Source organism: Eptatretus burgeri, chromosome 16 (genome assembly GCF_056783735.1).
Source record: "Eptatretus burgeri isolate ZD-2024b chromosome 16, Ebu_testis_v1, whole genome shotgun sequence".
NCBI classification, from domain to species: domain Eukaryota; kingdom Metazoa; phylum Chordata; class Myxini; order Myxiniformes; family Myxinidae; genus Eptatretus; species Eptatretus burgeri.
In genome coordinates this window covers 28,529,368-28,552,104 of record NC_140976.1, presented here as the reverse complement: position 1 = coordinate 28,552,104, position 22,737 = coordinate 28,529,368, and the positions used below count along the sequence as shown (strand labels likewise).

Below are 22,737 nucleotides of genomic sequence, written 5' to 3'. Positions count from 1 at the left end.
ACTGGATTCTTGGGAGGTTGTCGGAGAAATCAGGCTGTGGTGCATCATTTGGGAATGTCAAGATCTTGATTTTGCAGATGATGCAGTCATCTTTGTGGAGACTGGATATCCTTTTGGGGGCCCCTCGAAGGGCTGAATGAGGAGTTGCAGCTGCTGGGATTATGGGTTTCCTGGGTTAAAACTAAGATCCTGGCTTTCAATGACATCTTGGATGCTGCTATCCTGTCTGTACCTGTTTGTGGCGAGGATGTTGAGGTTACGGAGAGATTCACTTACCTTGGCAGTGATATTTATGTCTCTGCTGGCTGTGAGCCAGAGGTCAACAGACGTATGGGTCAGACCTGGGGAGTCATGGATTCACTGGATCATGGGGTTTGGCACTGCCGGTGCCTGTGTGCAAGGACGAAAGTCCGAGTCTTCAGGTCCGTGGTGCTTCCAGTCTTGCTCTATGGATGTGAGACTTGGACTCTGACCAGGGATCTGAGACAGAGACTTGATTCCTTTGGTACCAGGTCTCTTTGGAGAATCCTTGGCTATCGCTGGTCGGACTTTGTTTCCAACGAGCGGTTGCTGAGAGAGACTCAAATGAGATTTGTCACCTGTATTGTCAATGTGCTCAGCTGCACCATATGGACATGTGGCTCGTTTTCCTGACGCTGATCCTGCTCAACAGATTCTCTCAGCGAGGGAGCCTCATGGGTGGAGGAGGCCAGCGGGACGACCACGTGCCTCATGGTTGCAGCAGGTTCATCAGCATGTCGTGGTGTTGGTGATGGGCCAGGCATCTGCCTGGGGAATGGCCAGACTGAGTCCACCTGGCGTACTGGTGGAAAGTGGATGCAGTGACGTGCCGCTGTCGCATGCTCCCATACATGTCCTGACCTCGTCCCGCCCCCTCTCAGCTTTGTTGGAGCTTTTTTTTGTTCAAATTAACTCCCCATAGATGTTGATAGAAAAGAAAAGGCCTTTTACAGTCTGTAGTTCTCTCTTGCAGGTCACCGATTGCAATCTCTCCATCTTTTGGTGATTGGGGGAAGTGAGTGGATGGGTTGGGAGATTTTCAAACGCGCTTTTAATGCTGTCAATTATAACTAATAAAATAGGAAAAACTGTGTTTTGGCTTTTACAAAAAGTAGAAGAAAATTGTTTTGGTCGTGGAATGGCAAAAAAAAAATAATCTATCTATAATTCCAGCTGTGTGTGTGTGTGTGTGTGTGTGTGTGTGTGTGTGTGTGTGTGTGTGTGTGTGTGTGTGTGTGTGTGTGTGTGTGTGTGTGTGTGTGTGAGTGTGTGTGTGTGTGTGTGTGTGTGTGTGTGTGTGTGGCTGTGACCGATGTTTATTGAAAACCACTGGTCTGATCTAATTGAAACTTGCCAGGTATATTGCTGGGGACCTGAGTATGTGCCTTTTCAAGGTTTGATATTAATCGGACAAGTGCTTCCCAAGTTATGGCCATTTATTTACCAACCAATGACAAGACATGTTGCTGCGTAGGCGTGGCCGATGGGGAAGAGAACCTCAGCTGCGTTCCCCATTATGGGTTACAACGTACGGACTTCTGGATAGTGATGACTTGGTGTATTCTAATAATTTCTCGATTTCTTATGCGCATTTATAGATAAACACAATGCCCCAATCCAGTCGTCGTTTACGAGAGCGAAGAAATGGCCTGTGTAGTTGTTTGAAAGTTATTATTATTATCTTGCCAAAACGAAGTTTTTGCAAGATATGTTAGTCAGCTTGTATGTTATTTTTATTGTTATTTGTTTGTTTGTTTGTTTGTTTGTCTGTAATCACGTATAAAAAAATTCTGCAGAGCACAGTTATCATTGGAAATTTTTGTAACTTCGCATATCAGAGGCCTATAGAGGTCCCTTTCAGCACATAAAATTTTGAAGGTCAAAGATCAAGATCACTTTGTCGCAAATCAGAGGAGTCGCCGAAACCCTTATTTTTTGAGTAATTTTGATCGGATCGTCTTCAAACTTCATGGGAATATAGTTCATTGTCTGGTGCTCAGCTGATTAATTTTTGGTGGTGATTTGCCTTGACCTTTATGGTTAGCGCCTCAGGTCAAACATATTTGACCCCAAGGTCAAATTTTCAAGTTTTAGGAACCATATCGTGTAGTACCTCAAATTGAACACCTCGATGAGTGCTTTCTAGATATGTCAAGCTTGAGACATTATGACGTCATTTGGTGACGTTATGAGGCAAAAGCATATTTTTCATGGTTACTCTGTAGAACGATTCTCATCGGAATCTCTCGTAGGCAGATATTCCTCAAGGAGTCGCTCCTGGTGGATAGCAGCTCTGTTCACCTCAGTGTGACCTTAAAGAAGTCACACGTGGTCACCTTTTTGCAAGATACGGGTCACCCTGCGGGTGACATTGGTTTATTTTTTTGTTTGTTTGTTTGTTTTTTTTTGCACGTACTTTTTTTCTCTCTCTCTTCTCTTCTCTTTGTGTTTTTCCTTGCAATGATATTGCGAATAATCGTAACTGCGATATGTGAATTTCTGGGTCATGCACGTACGGGCACGCGAGGGTGAAGGAACGGCCTGTGTATTTGTTGTTGTTTCTGGCTCGCGGTTTGAAAGAATTTTTTTTTTTTTTTTTTTTTTTTTTTTGCACGTACGGACATGTACTAGTAATAATATCAATCACAGCATGCCCAGACCCACTTTGGTACACACGAGCCTGTTGGACATCTTTTTTTTTTAATCAGCTGAAACCATAATTGCTGTTTCTTTGTATGCAACTCAAATGTTTGTTTATGCACTCATATTCCACTAAACAATAGCTAAAGCTTTTGGTAATATTTACATGTTATAATATAGCAATTTGGCTATATTTACCTCTGCCACTGAAGGGAAGGACTTTATGTTTTCACCCCTCTGTCTGTTTGTTACTTAAAAAAATTGAAGATTTTTCAAGTATATTGGTCAGTCGATTTTTAAAATTATTCTGTCTGTCTGTCCAACGCCTTCAGGTCACAATTTAAAACATATTCAGGAAATTTCAAGTTGTACAGGTAGTCTCAATTGAGAAGCCTCTTGATTTTGAGGTCAAATTTCCAAAATCGTCATTTTTTTTTTCATCCAATTGACTTGATATTTGAAGAGGATTTAAATTTCAGGTTTTCAGATTTTATTTTAATTTCAGATTTTAAATTTCAGGAATTAAAAATTTCAGAATTCAACCAGCCAATTCTTATTGAGGTCAACATAGGCCCAAGGTCAACAACTAAGGTGGTAATGCTAAAATCCTCAATTTTCATCCAATTGACTTGAAATTTGAAGAGGATTTGCAGATCTGGTCACTGTATTCAACCACCAATTATTTTTGAGGTCAACGTAGGCCAAAAGGACAACATAGGCAGACTTTCTAAAATTGTCAAGTTTCATTCGATTCACTTGAAATTTAAAGAGAAGTTGCATATTTTGTCATTTAATGCAACCACCAATTATTTTTGAGGTCAAATTTGTTTTATGGATTTTGCAAGTATCATGCACTGCACGACGACTTCTTGTTTGTTTGTTTGTTTATTTTGTTTGTGTGCAGGATATCTCAAAAAGTTGTGGATGGATTCGGATGAAATTTGGTGGGCAGGTTGTGTATGTGTATGACCAGGACAAACTGATTACATTTTGCTGAAGATCTGGATCTGACTACTAGAATTTAAGTGATTCTTAACCATTTAAAGATGCGGGCTAAAAACGATATATAGCACAATATCTCAAAACGTTGTGGACGGATTCGGACAAAACTTGGTAGACACGTTGGGTGTGTGACAACGACGAATTGACTCGATTTTGTTGAAGATCCGAATCCGGATCTGGATCTGATCATTTTTTAAGTGATTCTTCACCATTGAGTAATGGGGCTAAAAAACGATGTATTTATTGGGCTTGATATGTTTTATTGGATCAGGCATTGCATGGTTGAGGTATGCACGCTCTACCCAGTGCCCTTCTAGTTTCAACTGCTTTCGCTTCCCGGATAGTGTGATCTTTTCCTCTGAGGTGGTACATTGGATTTCGCATTTGCTCGACAATCAGTAACGCTGTCATGGTGAGAATATGGAAGCAGTTAGATTGAGCTGTGATTTTCATATCACAATTATGGTAGTCATAACAACCATGGTGTTGCAATATTTGTATTTCTTTCATCCGTCGGTACCTTGAAGCACATATGGACGATTGTGGCTTGAATGTCCCTTTGAGGTGGGTGCCCAGCTCCCTTCTCAAGTTTTACATGAATCTCATCAGCCAGGGCACCGTCCCAAAGTGCTATTCTCCTTTGAATTCCACCTTGGGATATTTGACAATCAGGAAATACAGTTTGATAGACAGCTTACTTAACCTGCACTCTGAAAGCCTTGAGAGCTTTGTGATGCAACACCTTTTTTTTTTTTTTTTGCGTTTTGCTGACAATAGCTTCATAGTTTATTGGAATGCTTAAAAGCTCTTTCTCGCAAACCTATTCTGTCGAAAGAGGATTTTTATTTTTCCCTGCATCCTTGAGCTTGTTTTGAAAGTAATGCCTATACTTTAAAATCCAAAACTGTCTGCTCGGTATTCAACCGGTTCCTTACCATGCCTGCTTTTTGTGGCTTAAAAGACCAACAACAGTAAGCTGGTGGTTTAGATTTGACGATGCAGATTTTGTTTTGTTTTTTAATACAGTTGCTGAGGCCTATAGAATAACAGACGCAGTAGGGAAATCAACAGGACAAGAAGATTGCAGCACAAGCGGGTGATTAAGTTGTCAATGTATTTTTCACTTTTTGAAGGTGTGTGTGTGTGTGTGTGTGTGTGTGTGTGTGTGTGTGTGTGTGTGTGTGTGTGTGTGTGTGTGTGTGTGTGTGTGTGTGTGTGTGTGTGTGTGTGTGTGTGTGTGTGTGTGTGTGTGTGTGTCGGGATGGCATTCAGGTATGCACACTAGCTTCTAAGCTGTCGAGCATAGGTTTGAATGTTAACCCAGCTACACTCATACCCAGTCTCACAGGCAGGGTGATTCATCAATGTGTGTGCCATCCCTCGGATGGATGTTGGATGAGACATCCCATCTCCTGGTATTAGTTTGTGGACGTTAAAAATTCCATGGTATCCTTTGCACAGAGTAGGTGAGTTATCGCCAGTACTTTGGCCAAATTCCAAATTCCTGCCATAAATACTACTTGGAGGCAAGGGCAAACCATCCAGTATAACACTTGCCAATAAAGTGTTTCGGCAGTGGCGACTCCTTGTTACAAAGTATGGTCCATCACAATCAGAAAATATGTACAGTATAGATTAATAATATTTATTTATTTATTTCTCTGAACCAGGAAGAAATGGTCTTATACCGGTGAAACTCTGTGCACATGTTTGGAGTTCCTTTTGTTTGCCTTTTCTGTGTAGTTTCCGGCCAGTGTGGCACCTCCTTGCAGCAGTGTGACCACTCCTCATTTTCATAAATGCCAAGGTGAGCCAATGAAAAAAGCCAAGAATTCACAAGGTTTCAGAAAAGCGATGATAATAGAAAACCTATACGCCAAGAAAACCTATAGAAAACAAGACTCCAAGGTGAACAACGAATAGCCAAGATCTTGTGAAAAAAGCCAAGGAGTGGTCACACTGCCTTGCAGTGCTTGAAATTTCTAAAGCTATTGGAGTACATCATGTTTTTGGCTCTGAATCCTTTTTATTGTGCCTCCGCCGAAGAAGTTGCTGTAGGCATTATGTTTTCGGGTTATCCATACGACTGTCTGTGCGTCCGTCAGCCCATAATAGGTTTTTGTTTTTGTATAATGATGCAAAGATGAACTGATTAGATTATGGGGGCAAAAGGTCAGAGGTCCTGTTAGGTAAAAATTATGTTGCCATGTTAACTTGTGAACCAATGTTTGCATTTTGACCAAAACTTGGCATAGGTATATTGTTGCGGGGCTGGGCGTCGGCTGCGAGCACGACCGCTAGATGGAGCAGTAGAGTCAGCTCAACCAATCGCCTGGAATTTAGATCGTACCTTTTCGGAAAACTCCGAAAAAGTACGGGTCCCTTATCGGACTGTGAAGCGTCAATATTTCTGCTACGTGGTACAGGGTTATTTGCCAATTTTCAAAATACCTAGATTTCCACGTGGCGATTTACCGAGTCTCCACACCCTCGACGGCACCCGTACGGAACGAGCCGCTTCGCGTACTCGAACCGTGTGCTACCCGAGCGGTTGATCGCCGCGATCCGTCGGTCCAATTGTCCCATTACAGCGGGAACAGCCTGGCTAATTTTCCAACACGCAGCACGCTAAGCCAATGGAGGAAAGGACACAAACGAGCGGATACATTTCACAAATGGGGCTGTTTATTTAACAATAGGCAGGGAGGGGAACACAGAAGAGCAGAATTATCCAAATATTAATAAGCACATATATACAGCAAGGCACTTAACAATTCATTACTTATGGACTGGCGCCACAAACACACATACGCACACATCCAAAAGAATCGGACCAAAGTGGTCTTTATTGAGGCCTCCAGCCCGGATGGAAAGGACGAGCTGAAGACCAGATTCTGCCTCGGACCTGTCCACCTCGTGTGGTCTTCGTGTTGCGTCGGCCCGGGCACCAGCGAGAGGCGAGCCAAACCCAGACACCGGCGAGCCGCAATCAGCCTTCTCAGCTCTGCTCGGCGCTCGTCCTGGCAGTGAAAGCCTCTCCTCCGTATCCCTCCGAGAGACGGCGCGCACCCTTGCAGCTCCGGTGGTGGATGGTGTCTGAAGTCCAAGCTCTTGATCATCGGGAGGAGGAGGAGGAAGAAGAAGATGCTCGCAGATGTCCCCTGTGAGGATTCTCTGTTCCCTTTTATTCTCTCCGGTGTGCTCGTTCAGGCGTGGTTCGTTCTCGGACGTGGCTCACTCAGGCATGGATCATTCTCGGGCGGGGCTCCTCAAGCCTGATTCATTCCCAGGCGGGGCTTGACCTATTCCATACTTGTCGCCCCCCCCCCCCAAGCGAATCGGTGGGTGGGAGCATGACCTTTCCCCTAGTAAGTGCGTGGAGAATGCCGGGAGCAGAGGGCTTCTCGGGCACCGCTCTACCTTTCCTCTACTGGGCACCCCACCAAGCGAATCGGTGGGTGGGGGTATGACCCTTCCCCTAGTGAGCACGTGGAGAATGCTGGGAGCAGAGGGTTTCTCGTCGTTGTTTTATTTGGAGCTGGAGTGGTCCGCAGCTGTTGTAGTTCATGTTGGTGGGAAAATGTAAAAGAAAAACCCTAACTGTCAAAATAACTCCACAGCGCATGAACATTTAATCACCCATTAGACTAGGGACGGGACCCTAACTGGCAACACGTACTTACCGATATAACTGATCTATAGGACCTGTATGTTGAGTGCAGTAAACTTCCAAATTTGTAACAATGTATGATGATTCAAGGATAAACTGATTAAATTTTGGTATCAAGAGGTCATGCCTGGTGTTGGCTTCATGGTTAGCGTGGTGGGCTTGGGATCCTAGGATCCTGAGTTCAAATCCCGCTCGGCTGTTGAATTGATACCAGGTTGGGTTGACTCTGCCTGTCATCCTTCCGAGGTCGGCAAAATGAGTGTCAGCTTGCTGATATCCTGTGTCGGAGTGGCGACCCGTGCAGGATTGTGCCCAATAGCCCAGGGAACTGCATAAGCAGCACTTATGCTCTGCACAGAGTAGTATGGTCCCAATGGATGGATGGATCAAGAGGTCATGCCGGGTAAAAAATGCGATACTTGGGAAAAGCTGAAGGGATTTAAATCAAACTTCATACAAGTATTATAATTATTATGTGATAATGTGGTGCGGAAGCACATCGGCCGACGTCTCGATGTCAGAGTGCCGTTCTAGTTATTACTATTATAATTATTTGAAAAGAGAAATGGTGCATGTCTCTTACAATCGCTAAGGTTTGTGGAAAAGGTGCATCATGGAGTATGGAAGGTTATTTTACTGAAAGTGTAGCAATAAGTGGAGATTGTAAATGTATCAGTGAAACGACTTTCAATGAGAGCTTAAAGAAAAGTGCATACATGTCGGCTTGGGGGAGCTGACACGAAATTAGCATCTTTGACGAATTGGAATGCGAACGTCCTGATTGGACCTCAAGCTGTGTTCAAACCATAACAATTAAGACTTTAAGGACAAATGCGTGGGATTTTTGTGTAATGTTAAACTTTTCAATTGAAGTAGCTTTTTGAGTCTGTAACAAACGACATTCGCATGATGAAAGGATGTACATTCATTTACTTTTTAACTCCAAATTCTGCCATCTTTCTGCCGGAGTTGTATAATGTGCACTTTGACAGGGTTGCATTGTCCACCGATCTCTCAAATGAATGATTATCTGCAGGACGTCGGCATGAAAGGGTGTCTAGAAATGGCAGGTTGCACGTACCTTGTCATCCTCTTCTGAGCCACAAAGCATTTTGCTTGGCAGCCTTGTAAATGGCAGGGCGCCTTGACTATTATTTGCATTGTTGCTTGGCAGCAGGGAGCTTTCATGTATCTTCTCGACTCGTGCCTGTCACCTCATGTGAGAGTTTGTGCTAAATTGCATGAGTGCGCTGCCAAATACGGTAAATAACTAGCTTAAACTCACCAACCAGAACAGCTGTCAGGATACACCGGTGTCTGTCTCAACCGATGTGGCAAGATTATTCAAATCTTGGTACCCGTGTCACCTGCTGTATTGCTCACCGGTTAAGTGGATTTTCAACCTGAAGCTCTCTAAGTAACCTGTGATAACGTCAAGTTTACAAAACAAACTTTGAAAAGTCTCATTATCAAAAACTTGCTCTTTATATGGCATGAAGGTTAATGTCACTTGTCTTCTGAAGTGTGCAAGATTGATGTTCTGTGTTTTTATTTTTAACTAAAAAACACCACGTATTGTTTTGCTGTGTAAGCTTTATGACATTATTTTATTATGGTTCAACACAACAATAAAATAGAGGTGGGGACGTTTTTATTTTTTTAAAATTAGATTGAGGTCGAGGCTTTTTAAAAATTTCGATGACAATAAAATACCGTGAAATTCGAAAGGAACGGGCATCAAGGAGTGTTGATACAAAAACAGGCAAAGGGAAAATGCACGCTCGTTGCACATGAGAGCACGATGAAATGGAAGACCAAGAAGGAACCTGAAGAAGTATAGGGCAAAGATGGAGTTGTCAGGAGGAACCTGGATATAAGATTCTGGTTTCAGCCACGACTGCACAACCCTCAAACCCATCCAGGCGCAGCCAAGTGAGACTTACAGAAAAAAATTCCTGCAAGAATTCACTTCTCCTTAGAGAGATAGATAATGAAAGGGAGGAATGAAGAGTAAAACAGATGAAAGAGAAGAAAAAGCAAGAATTAGAATGAATAAAGAGAATGGTGAAAAATATATATATTTGAAAGGAATAAAGATGTCGGGAAGAACCCGGACAGATAGATTTCAGAAGTTACTCCCCAGGCTCAAACGCAGCAGCATGTACAAGCTACCAGAGGTCCGTGCTTATCAGCATAAACATAATACAGCTGACATACAGGGTAGTTGCAGGCAGGTAAGCATGGGTGAATTTGGTATGTGAATGGAAATCTGTATTTTTGTAACTACCTAAATGGAGGTTTACGGTATTTTGATCGTCCGAAAAACGTGTCACGTTTGTGGGGAATTGGGGTGCTACTCCCATGTGCGGATTCGTTCCTTAACCCATTTCATCTGGATGGGGTGTACAGCCAACACATCATCACCGTGATTGTGCAAGTTGTTCCCACTGTAGTTTTTTATTTATTTATTTTTAATTAACAAGGTATTTTTGCAGAAGTTAGCTGGGTGTGCGAGCTTGCAAGCGCACTTACTGTGATCAGATATCAGCCAGACACGGGAACATCGGTCTGGAGGTAAATACCACCTGGCCACGAAAATAGCATTCATTGTAGGATTTTTCCCGTCGTCCCCGACTGTGGACTTCATGGAAAATACCAAAGTGCCGTCTTCACATTGCGTGAAGTGATTGCATCATTCTGCTGCATACAAATCCAAAACCTGACTGTCCGTTGGCCACAGTGATGTTTGTGACCATGTCGATATGATGCCGATAAATGTTAACAAGGTACTTCGATGCAAGATGAGGCCATTCAGCCATTCATGCCTGCGTTCTACCAACTCCTCATCCAATGATATAAAAGAAGGTAATTTTCTGTACGTGTGTGTGTACATCTGAAAATCATAGAATAAATAATATGGCTAGGCCAATCTCCAACAAATTTTGCTTTCGTGCTGGGGGTACCAAGGGTCAGGTCGTGGGTACAAAACAATTCCCCCTCACCTCCCACAGCGAGATCGAGGATACGACTTGCGATTTCCACACGTGCAGCACAATACAAGGAGAATGGTGCAACTGGTTTAACCATTGAACCCCTGCTGAAGGGAGCGGGTATTGACACCATATTTTGTTCCCAGAGGGTACAGGTATTACGAGTTGGTCAGCTCCATCGGTCCCGGGTTTTTTATTTTTATTTTTACATTTCATTTTCTTTCTGATCTTTATATACTTAACTGGTGGGCTCGTACCGGTTTATACCGGTATATCAGTATTTTTATCTATTTAATTAATTTATGCAGTTTCTAAAAAATACGTAATGGTCCATTACGTATTCATATATGATGTACATATTGACACAAGGTAATTTTAAAAAGTGTTCCCACATGGGGCTTTCCCCCCCCCCCCCCCCAGAATGAGAATGTTAATTTTACTTCATCTTCAAGGAACTCGCAGTCATGCTTATTCAGCCGTCCATTGGGCTACTGTAGAATATGAGGGTGCAACTTTGCCGAACACATACACCGTGCATTTGTGGGTTATCTTGGAGATGGCACCTTTCTTTTGAATAAAAATTGCACCCATATCTGAAGGAAGCGGTTCAGTTTGGCATTTTTAATATGAAATGGGCAAAGCCTATAAACGAACGGAACCCACTGGGATTGCCCTCGCGGACCCACTGGGATTGCCCTCGCGGACCCACTGGGATTGCCCTCGCGGACCCACTGGGATTACTCGTTTGTCTGTTGGACCAAATCTTCATTGTTCTTCAATCCTTGCACCACACCTGCCTCCTGTACTGCTTAAGCATTAGCTTGCCTTTCACCAAACCCAGAATGTGCTTGGGCCAGGACGGAGATTATACGTTCGTTATTATTCTTCCCCAATGATACCACCATTATGATTGTTAATATTATTTGTTCTAATTAATATATGGTTTGTTGCAATGTTATCGTTGTTTTTGTTTTTTATTTTGTAATTCGAATGCCATGCTCTGAAGGACCCATTAAGCTGCTCTATCCACCTTAACGTGGCATGCGTTTCAAACATGGGAATGCTTCCAGGTTCTTTGTAGTTAATTAGCTGAATCAACACAGGAGATCATGACTATCAGAATTCTCCAGAATAACTGCACACGCACGCACGCACACGCACGCACACGCACGCACACGCACGCACGCACACGCACGCACGCACACGCACGCACACGCACGCACACACACGCACACACACTCACACACACGCACACACACGCACACACACGCACACACACACGCACACGCTTCATCCATTTATAGTAGAAAGACGTTGTGATGGAGAGGTTCTTCTTCATTTTGACAGATGGAAGGAAATGGCCAAATATTGAAGCGGCTTCACCGCTTCAAAATTTGATGACACCTCAGCAAATATGTCTAATAGGATGTTTTCTTTCAAAGTTATTCAATAGGTTAGATGATGTCCTGGTTGTGAGGACATTAGAGTGACATCGTAAGGGTTGAGGATTCAAATCCAGCCTTGCAGATTTGGATTTTCAACTTATGGAAAATGATCAAGTCTCATGAGTGTTTATCATGTCTCCAACGGAATGTGAATTTAAAAAAAAAAAACTTAGCTGGCTTTGTCACCTTCATGGAGGGAGAGGGGGTGATGAGTGGGTTGAAGGTTATCATCCTGTCCTGCCTAATCTTTTCTACACAGGCACATATACTCATGTGGTTGACTTGCTGCTGTCAGAGCAACTTGGAATTGGCATTAAAATGCTGTCTATAAAAAGGCAGCATCACTAAAAATCTGCCAAACCCACTAAGTATCCCATTGCAAAATTATCTTTGTGAAGTCCTTTCATTCAGAGACGATAGTTAAGGTGATTGTTGTTAAGCAACCAAGTCAAGCCTTGTCTTTGTGAAGTCCTTTCATTCAGAGACGATTGTTAAGGTGATTGTTGTTAAGCAACCAAGTCAAGCCTTGTCTTTGTGAAGTCCTTTCAATCAGAGACGATAGTTAAGGTGATTGTTGTTTAGCGACCAAGTCAAGACTTGTCGTTGCTGTGGGATTCTGAATATTATATGCAGCTGTTAGTTTAATGTGGATCTTGAAAACTATTTTGTCGGTCTGTGATAACTGAATAACAATCTATTTATTGTTGAAAAAAAATATTTAAAGATAACTGAGATGTTTGTTTATTTACTCACTCATTTTTACTTCTGCCACCAAAGGTGGACGGAGGTTATGTTTTCACCCCTGTCTGTCTGTCTGTCTGTTTGTGTGCAGGATATCTCAAAAAGTTGTGGACAGATCTGGATGAAATTGTGTGGGCAAGTTGGGTGTGTGACAAGGACAAACTGATTAGATTTTGGTGAAGATTGGATCCGGATCCGAGAATTGTTTAATTACCTCTGCCACCGAAGGTGAAGGAGGTTATGTATTCACCCCTTTGTCTGATTGTCTGTGTGTGTACAGGATATCTCAAAAAGTTTTGGACGGATCCGGATGAAATTTTGTGGACAGGTTGGGTGTGTGACAAAAACGAACTGATTAGATTTTGGTGAAGATCCGGATCCAGATCCGACTCCAAGAATTTTTAAGTGATTCTTCACCATTGAGAGATGGGGCCAAAAATGATATAAAGCACGATATCTCATAAAGTTGTGGACAGATGTTTATTCGGATACACCTTGTTTATTCGGATGAAACTTGGTGAACACGTTGGGTGTGTGACCACGACAAATTGTTTCAATTTTGGTGAAGATCCGAATCCGACTTCTATAATTTTTAAAGTGGTCCTTCACCATTGAGAGATGGAGCTCAAAAACAATATACTGTATAGCATGATATTTCAAAAATGTATTGGGCCCGATATGTTCTCGTGGATCAGGCATTACGGGGCGGAGGTATGTGCTCTACCGAGTGCCCTTCGAGTTTGATCCATAAATACTCTGCTTCCTGTGAACACTTCCATGTTGTATCGTACCCTAAGTTCTCCACAAATTTACCATGCTTTTTAACCCCATTTTGGTGGTAACAATGGAGTCATGGATGAGCCAGCTCATTCCCAACACAGTTGGAAACTTCAGCAGAAAGGAGATATCTTTAGAATTGAAATCAAACGCCTATTTGAAAGGCCTCTGCATCGTTGATTTTTAGGAATAGTGTCAGGTTTACGTCCTTCAATGGGACCCTTTGAGCATAGCTTGAGTTCGTGTGCAGTTACAGAGCAAGCTTTTTTCCCCTCCTCATGGCTGTAAGTTTATATCTCTTCCAATCTTGGGCATGGTCGTTTTACAAGGCAATACTGTGGAAACCCCAACATTTGCGGACCCCATGGATTTGCAGTTTATAAAATGTGACCTGCTTCTACATTTGCATATTCAGGTTTTTTTTTTTTAACACTTTAGGACTGGTCTCCTCTATCCACTGCCACTGATATTAATTCAGCCTGTGAATTCTTCCACAGAAACCTGCTCTCTCAGGCACAGATTAATCCCACCTCATCTTCAATTATCCTACCCATCCTCCCACTGTTGGTACTCTGAATCCTGTGGTGATGCTGTTGCTTTAAAACAACTTGCATTCTCCTCCTGGAAGGCAAATCCGATTGAAGGCAACGTCGGATCATTGCACAAAGCTCGCAACAAGTGTGTGTCTACACTCAGGAGAGCCAGAAAACAACAACAACAATAACAACATAACGATCCCCTTTTCCTTATTGAAACAATGACCTGACATTCATGGATTCGACATTCTCGGCATTTTCCAGGAACGTATCCCCCGCAAATTTTGAGGTCTTGCAGTATTTACAATAACCTTTAAACCTTTATTACCTTTCTATTGAAGGATATACAGTGCTTGAACACTGTCTGGGGTATCGCATTCTATGAACCCTCTAGTTTTGAGTAAGTTATGCACACTACTTTGTCATAAAAGTACTTGCACCTGCAAGAAACGATTATAACCCTGGGTGGCAATGTAGATTGTGAAAATTAGGATTTTATTAATTCTCAAATTGATTGCAAACAGCATTTAAATTCTCCGTTATTATCGTGAGAAAAATACATTTGTCATGTGCAGTCTTCATTCGCTAGCTCCCCGTTGGTGAAGTTATTTTGGATAACCTGATCAATAATTGGTTCATGAAAAAATATTTTCACGAAAAATATAAGTGACCACTATATTCGTTATTGTTGTGTGTCTGTCTGCCTGTCCCGAGCATAGCTCCGTGGGTTTTGATCCGATCCTGATGAAATTTTGGTGGGAGGTTTATATCATGATCTAGTTGTGTTTTCCTGAAAACGGGCGTGGTGCCCACATTATGGGTGGAGCCACGCCCAAAAAACATGTGTTTTTAGGGGGTAGCCAATTTCAATTTGCATCTTATCCTCGGGGTTTTGTCGAATCTGGCAGGGGTTGCGGTATTTGGTTAGCCCAATGGCACCTGCATAGCCCCACGGAGCTCGATTTTTCATTTTCGTCCCAAGGTCAAGGTCATGAACTTGGAAAATTTTGACAAAAATCAGACGACCGCCCAAACTTTGAGAGCTCGGATGACAATATTTTTTTATGCATAATCTTGAGGTCATTCCTCACCTAAAGTCTTGAAACCATTTTGCTCTATCTCGAACACCTTGCCCGTGGCGCCCCCTTCAAGTTTGTTTTTTACGCTGATTTCATCAAAGTATGGATAATCCGAGGAGTGTGAAATGCCATATAGCCTATATGATATTATATTGTTCCTGGAATGTTCCAGAGGAAGTTTTGCACCAAAGGTCATAATCCTTGACTTTTGACCTTTAAAGTTCACAAGGGTCAAATTTTCAAAGTTGTGGGAATCGAACCGGGTTTTCGACCTTCTTCGACGAACTAACTCCAATAAGCTATAGCACGTATCCTGTTTCCTTATTGTAATGTCCACAACATTGTTTTGTGACCTTTAAAGGTTATGCAAAGGTCAAATTTTGAAAGTGTTGAACGAAACCGGGTTTTCGACATTTTGCAGCGAATAACCCGTCACTCGTACCACATCATGTTGATCATTTTTATAACTTGATCAAACATTATCACATTGTCTCATCCTTGACTTCTGAAACAATCTACATTGTCAAATACCGCTCGTGAACCATCGTCTTTAGACTTGTACGATATTATAATTGCTACAATACACCCTCTGGTGGATTGGGGTGAGTAGGGGTGTGTGCTTGGGGATCAGGGAAGTGTACGGCCACTCGTGAACGTTTCCGTAGTTGTGAATACCCTGGCCAAATTTTTCTTCTTACCGTAGGGTGCTGCTGATGCATCCCACAGATGGGTTTGGAATTTGTTGAGGGTATTGGTGTACAATGCCCAGGTCTTTCGAAAGGTATATAATGGGATCTTTAACTTGCGTAAGCAAATTCGAGTAAATTTGGCAGCCATATTCACATAACCATCTTACGAACAGCGTACTGATTTATTCAGCCTCCTCTCACACCGAATTACCTGATTATGGCATTGAGCAATTTAAACTTGAGAGATTCTTCTGTAATCACATGACTGTAGATTATGATTTTACTGACAATGTAACTTAGAATCCAGAAATATTGATAATAATATAATTGTCGACATTGAACAAGCTAAGTGATGCTTTAGCAAAGAGACACTATCAAAGGAACTTTTCTCAAATACAAGGAAACCATCAAAGGTGAAATACTGCATTTATTCTCATACTTTTTTTGCAAAACTGTCCTCACTCCTATGCCCTCTTTCCCTGCCCTAAAGCACGCGAGATGAAAATGACCAATTTTTGGAAGATTAACTATTTTGCTAATATCGTTCTCATCTTTCGTTTGATTAACAATCTCAAATCGAAAGTCACATTGGAGTTTTGCCCTCCTCTACTTTTCATTAATTATTACAGAATGGCTTCTGATGAAATGATTGGGCATATTGGATCCAGGAGCCTCAGTTCACCTATTGTCCTGTTGTGCCTGCCAGACATCTGTTCTTTTGTTTCTCAGGTTTTCTGCTGCAAGGTATCCTATTCAAGTGTATCCTGACCTTTTGCTAATGAATTAATTTAAGATTAAGAGCATTTATAATTTATAATTTGAGTTGGCCTGTTTTGCATTACCATTTAAGCATACAGCACATGATGTTTGGGATCCCAGGTTCAAATCCCACCTACTCCGATTTGTCGATTGCCTACTACGAGCAAGTTGCTTGTGCCTGCACAGAATTCTAAACAGAGTAGGGATCCATCCATCCATCCATCCATCCATTGGGACCATACTCTGTACAGAGCATCCATCCATTGGGACCATACTCTGTAAAGAGCATCCATTGGGACCATACCCTGTACAGAGCATCCATTCATCCATCCATCCATTGGGACCACCCCCTGTCCAGAGCATACATCCACCCATCCATCCATTGGGACCATACGCTATACAGAGCATCGGTGCTGCCAAAGCAGTCTCCTGGGCTATTGGGCACAATCTTGGACGGGTTGCCACTCTGACACAGGATACTCGAATGGCTCGATCATCCAGCAAGCTGGTACTCATTTTTGCCGACCTTGGAAGGATGACGGGTTGAGTCAACCCCACCTGGTAGTAATTCAATGGTCGAGCAGGACTTGAACTCTGGACCATAAGATCCCAAGCCCACCACCCTAACCATGAAGCCAACACCAGGCATGGTAGGGATGGAGAAAGCAAAAATGCAAATTGCATCTTCTGTCACTGAGCTGGCAAGCTGGGAGTAACAATTCACATTTATTGCAACATCTGCTAGAACTTAGATGTTCTAATGGTGGCGAGGTGCTCCATTTGAAATGGTTTTTTTTTTCCGATTATATATATATATATATATATATATATATATATATATATATATATATATATATATATATATATATATATATATATATATATATATATATATATATATTACACACACACACACACACGGTGAGTCAAAAGTAGCGCCCGATTTCTGTTCGGTTGTCAGATTCTTTCTGGGAAGTGATGTTGTTAATAATTGTCTTGCAGGTTATTAATTTTCGTAATTCATTTATTTTCGATTTTGTTTTGCAGGTTATTGCTGCGAGTTTGGAAAGTTATTGAATTTGTACCAAATTGATCTTAATGGCACAATTAACAGACACAATTGTGTCTACTGAAGGAGGTAAATTTACCTGGAGTGACAGTTTGGGCAGCCATATCTCCATTAGGGATAATTGGACCCTTTTTCTTTGAGGGATCTGTCGCTGCAGAAATTTACCTGGATATGCTGCAAACCTTATTTTGGCCCATGGTACAAGATCAGGACTTATTTCCAGCATGATGGAGCTCCACCTCATTATGGACGTTATGTTCGTCAGTGGCTTGATGAAAACTTTCCCAGAAAGTGGATCGGCCGCCGCGGTCCGATCGAGTGGCCGGCACACTCCCCAGACCTTACACCTCCAGATTTCTTTCTTTGGGAGTTCATGAAAGACCTTGTTTATCGTGAAAAGCCTTGTACCATTCAGGAATTGAAGGCTCAAATCACTGTAAAGTTTGAGGAAATTGATATCAAACTCTGCAGATGTGTGTGCCGCTCTATGCCTGCTCGGCTGCAATTGTGCATCGATCACGAGGGAGGGCACTTTGAAAATTGCAACTAAAATGGCTTGGTACAGTTCCGTAATAATTTTTTCTTCAATAAATGGTTAGATAAACATGTCATTCATTTCTTTATACCTTCTTGTACACTGTAATACAAATGGCAAACAAACAATCAACTGACAGAAATTGGGCACTACTTCTGACTCACCCTGTATATATCTTATTGTTGCGGGCTGGGAACCAGTGGCGAGAATGGCCACTAGGTGGGGGAAATTACGTCGCCTCCCACTGGACTCCCAGAATTGTAGGCCGTCGCTCCGGATAAATCCATGAGGCGGAGGGTTGCAGAACCGACCGTGGTCACCAATATCTCAACTGCGTAACGTAGGGTCTTTTTGTCTGGAACCAATTTACCCAATTAACTACGTGATTTCAACTACCGGGGAACCACGCCCTCGGCACGCCTTGCTCGAACCGGTTCATTCTACTGCTGCGGTAGAGTTACAACTACCAACTCCGGTTCGGGTGCAGTCGAGCGGAAACAGCCAAAGCCGTGCCAGCAAGGATGAACGGGTTATCGGGTATAAAACCCTGGCTAAAACTCAGATCCGAACCATGCTGGACCAATGAAGGAAAGGACGGAAACGAACTGAGAACATTTCTACAATTTCTTATTTACAAATAATTTACAAGAGCAAAAGGACACAGGGCAGACTTGCATGGGGATACAAGGCAGGAATTTACAATGATGGAAAACACTAACAGTTCTACTTATAAGACGGGCCCACACACTCAGACGCACATCCGCGCAGCCAGATCCGCGCAGCCAGACGGAGAGACGAGCTGGGGGTCGCAGTTCACATGGGTACCTGCATGTTGAAGGGAGGGGGTGTTCCACGGTGTGGCACCTGCCAATAGTCGTGCAGCACGGTCACACGCGTGGGGCTCGTGCCCGCGGTGGAAGTCGAGTAGTTGGAGTCCCGGGTCACGGACAAGACCTAGCAAAACTCCAACGAACACCCCATGCAGAGCTGCAACGAATCCTCCAACGAATGCTCCAAATAATTCCAGAGCTGACTTTCCCCACACAGAACTCTCTTCTGAGTGCGGCGTTGCAATTTATCGATTGATCTCCATGGGGAAGAGCCTTGGTGAGGCCGACATCACCGTCCGCTCTGATTGGACAGGACCTTCGTGGTGTCTGCCCTTTCTGGGTGTGATTTCGGCCAGACCAGGAAAGCCCACCCACTCCACGCGTGTTTGCAGAAGGTGGATGGTGATGCAGCCAAGATTGAATTACTGCAAGATGATTTTGCCCCGGCCAGCGGGCCTTCGGATACAGCAGTGGACAGTGGATCGTGATGGGGGATGGGATGGTTGTTGGATGTAAAGATTTAATAACCTACCTCAAAGAACATCGCAACGCACATCTTTGATTCTCCCACGAGACAAAAGGAAGAGACCCGTCTTCACATGTACTTAATGGAACAACTGACTTTTGGGACATTTGTATGTTTGAATGCATATGGTTTCCAGATCGTAACAACATATATATATATATATATATATATATATATATATATATATATATATATATATATAGATATAGATATAGATATAGATATAGATATAGATATAGATATAGATATAGATATAGATATAGATATAGATATAGATATAGATATAGATATAGATATAGATATAGATATAGATATAGATATAGATATAGATATATATATATATATATATATATATATATATATATAGTCATGTGCCGCATAACGACGTTTCGGGCAACGACTAATCGCATATACGACAGATCTGCCAGCTCCATTATTATGGAAATCGGCTTTCAAACTGAAGCAATATTTCCACGTTTACCTTCGAGCAAGTAAATTACCTTTGAATTGAAGAATTCCACGAATAAATCGTTGTTACAGTCAATTAAAACACAATTTCATTTTTGGTAAAGCTTTTTATGTTGTTAAAACAATCACACTGTTCTGAAAATATATATCACAATTGAGAGATGCTCGTTTCTTCATTTATAAATTATAACATCGATGCAATGATTACGTATTTATAAAATCCAAACGCTATTTATTCACCTTTCTATAATCGATGTGAGAGGAGATTGTAAGCTGCTGCTAACAACACCGATGGCCGTCATGAACAGCACAAAGGTAAAACTAGCGTGTCTTCCGTCTCTTGGATGTGTTACAATTTCCGACAGTATTCAGTACAGTAACATGCTGTACAGGTTTGTATCCGAGGAGCAATAGGCTACACTATATAGCCGAGGTGTCTAGGTTTGTGTAAGTAAGATGTTCGAAAACGAAAACGGAAAAAAAATATATATGATCGCACAACGACTACGTCGGTTAACGACGCATTTCTCAGAACGCAACCCTGTCGTTAAGTGGCGTGTGTGTGTGTGTGTGTGTGTGTGTGTGTGTGTGTGTGTATGTGTGTGTATGTGTGTGTGTGTGTGTGTGTGTGTGTGTGTGTGTGTGTGTGTGTGTGTGTGTGTGTGTGTGTATGTATATATATATATATATATATATATATATATATATATATATATATATATATATATATGTATGTATGTATATATATATATATATATATATATATATATATATATATATATATATATATATATATATATATATATTGGGTTGCCGAAATAGGTGACCCTTATTGTCAGTAATTCTGTTTGTTTGGATGTTTGTTCGTTTGTCATCAGCATAATTGGTGGTAAACGTCAGCCGATTTTGACCAAACGCGGGTGGTAGGTACATCTTATGGCCTAGTGCTTTGGAAATTGTGATTGTTGCTAGGGACGCTTTGGTTTCCCAGCAACAACCGAAAAACCTTCAAAATCGGGACCGTTCACGCGAAATCAATTCTGAAAGCCATTATCCCACGTTGGGCTATGAAATTTGGCACGAATGATCTACGGGTGATGCTCTATCAAATATATTCCGGTTTTTGTGATATATGGGATACTTTACCCGCAACACCCCCTACAATTAGGGTATGCGCGAAAATTGGCGAAAATTGAAGGCCCCCTAGCGACCAGGTGAGTGCATCGATACGAATGAAACTTTGCAAGATCATGGTACTCAATGAGTACTACAACTTTGCCTCAGGACATATTTACCGATTTCGCTTTGGTCAGGGGTCAAAGGTCAATTAGTGCAAAAATCGATAATATGCGAGAGCTGGAGGTGCCTTCGCGCCAAATGCTACTCCTAGGGTTATGGTCGGATGGTCATAAAAATTCACACGAATCGTCTGAAATACATTGTGCACAAACAATCGAGCCAGATTTTCGATTTAGATCTTTGTTCACCCACAGCACCCCGTTGGAACTTTGGGGATTTCCGATTTCAAACTGCATTTTCGGTACTTTGCAGAGCGAAACGGCACATCCTGTGGCTAGAAATCCTTTCATATTGTTGCAAATTCGCGCCCGCCGGCGTGCGATCGGCCACGTAACTCGAATCGCGGCACGTCGCCCACCGGACAGACAATTCTGTCGTGACCCTCTCGGAACAACGCCGGGAGCTAGTCACGGGTGGGTCTTTCGACCTCACCACAATTGTGCCAATCGGCAACCCGCGTAGGATAGGGTTGTTCACCAAACTCGACCTACCTAAGTACCTACGCGGATGGTTAATCGGGCGATCGTACCTCGCCGCAGGTCGACTTCGGACACGAACCGCTTAAGCGGTTCGTTCCGTACTGCAGAGATAACCGAGCGGAGTTATCGTCGACTTCGACGGTCCAGATTAGTTACTGGGAACTTACACCCACTACCAATCACTTACGCGATGCAGGATGGAGAGTCAATAAAAAGAAAGGAGACGAAGCAGAGCGGGAACAGTTCAACAAGCAAGCATTTTATGCACACGCACACGCACACGCACACGCACACGCACACGCACACGCCCGTATATTCAGTCACAGTAATAATAATGCAACAAAAGCAAATGCAGAGTTAAAACCGAATAAAAGCAAGGGTTTATTTACATGCACGGCAACACTTACACAGTTCTACTGTACGGACGGCGCCACCACAAGCATTTACACAAAAAGCAAAGGACAAAGAAAAGAAGTCGCGACTTCCCTTTTCGTGGCTGGTGAGTCCCTCTCCCACGACCGTCAGCGTGGTTGCGCCTGGCCCCGACCTCTCTCGCGGCCGGCGAACCCTCTCCGGCACTCCTCGTCCGGACGCGCAGGTCCACCTCACAACCGGCGCTGCCGCATCTCCCGTCCGTGCCTCCGTTGACAGGCCGCTCGCCAAGCCGCGAGCGCAGGACCTCTTCCCCCGACAAGACAAGCAGCACCAAGAAGAAAACGACGTCCAGCCCAGAAGCTCAAACAACCTGAAGAACACAGGAACTCTCGAAGACAAAGAGACAGGAAGCCTCGAAAAACCTACTCAACTACTCAAGGTCCGTGCTGTCCGCCTTTTGTAGCGCGTGGCTCTGCCCTTCGCTCCGCCCCGTTTTCGGCCCCACCTCCCTTCGAGCTTCTTGGCGAAACCTCTCGAAGGGGGGCGTGCCCGCTCGCTCTCCCTCCACCCCGCCCCGTGCGGGGGCCGGGGGAGTCAGTTTTGGCTCGGGGCCAGGGAATTATTCCCCCCAAAAGAGGCCCCCACCTTTTCTCACCTTTGACCCCCGGCTCGGAACGCACTTCCACCACACCGAGCGCGGAGAATTTAGACGGGAGAAACAGGCGGGAAAAACCCCCGAGCATCGTTGGTGGTTTTTGTTCTTCTGCTGGTGGCCCGTACGGGGATTATTGAATGGCGAGTGGCGAT

The 22,737-nt window shown here is 43.1% G+C and overlaps 1 protein-coding gene across 2 annotated transcripts in view; it reads left to right on the top strand.

Annotated features, from left to right (window-relative positions):
* The window catches only part of LOC147010781 (uncharacterized), an 87,776-nt gene that overhangs the window by 10,955 nt on the left and 54,084 nt on the right, over positions 1–22,737 (top strand). Inside the window, exon 4 of one of the 2 annotated variants that reach the window (XM_085860356.1) lies at positions 17,397–18,024. The exons of the other annotated variant lie outside the window; for it this stretch is intronic. Within the exon in view, the coding sequence (XP_085716482.1) occupies positions 17,397–17,426 (30 nt within the window). The 3' untranslated portion in view covers positions 17,427–18,024. Of the gene's footprint in view, positions 1–17,396; positions 18,025–22,737 lie in introns of those variants that run through there. 2 annotated transcript variants of the gene reach the window in all.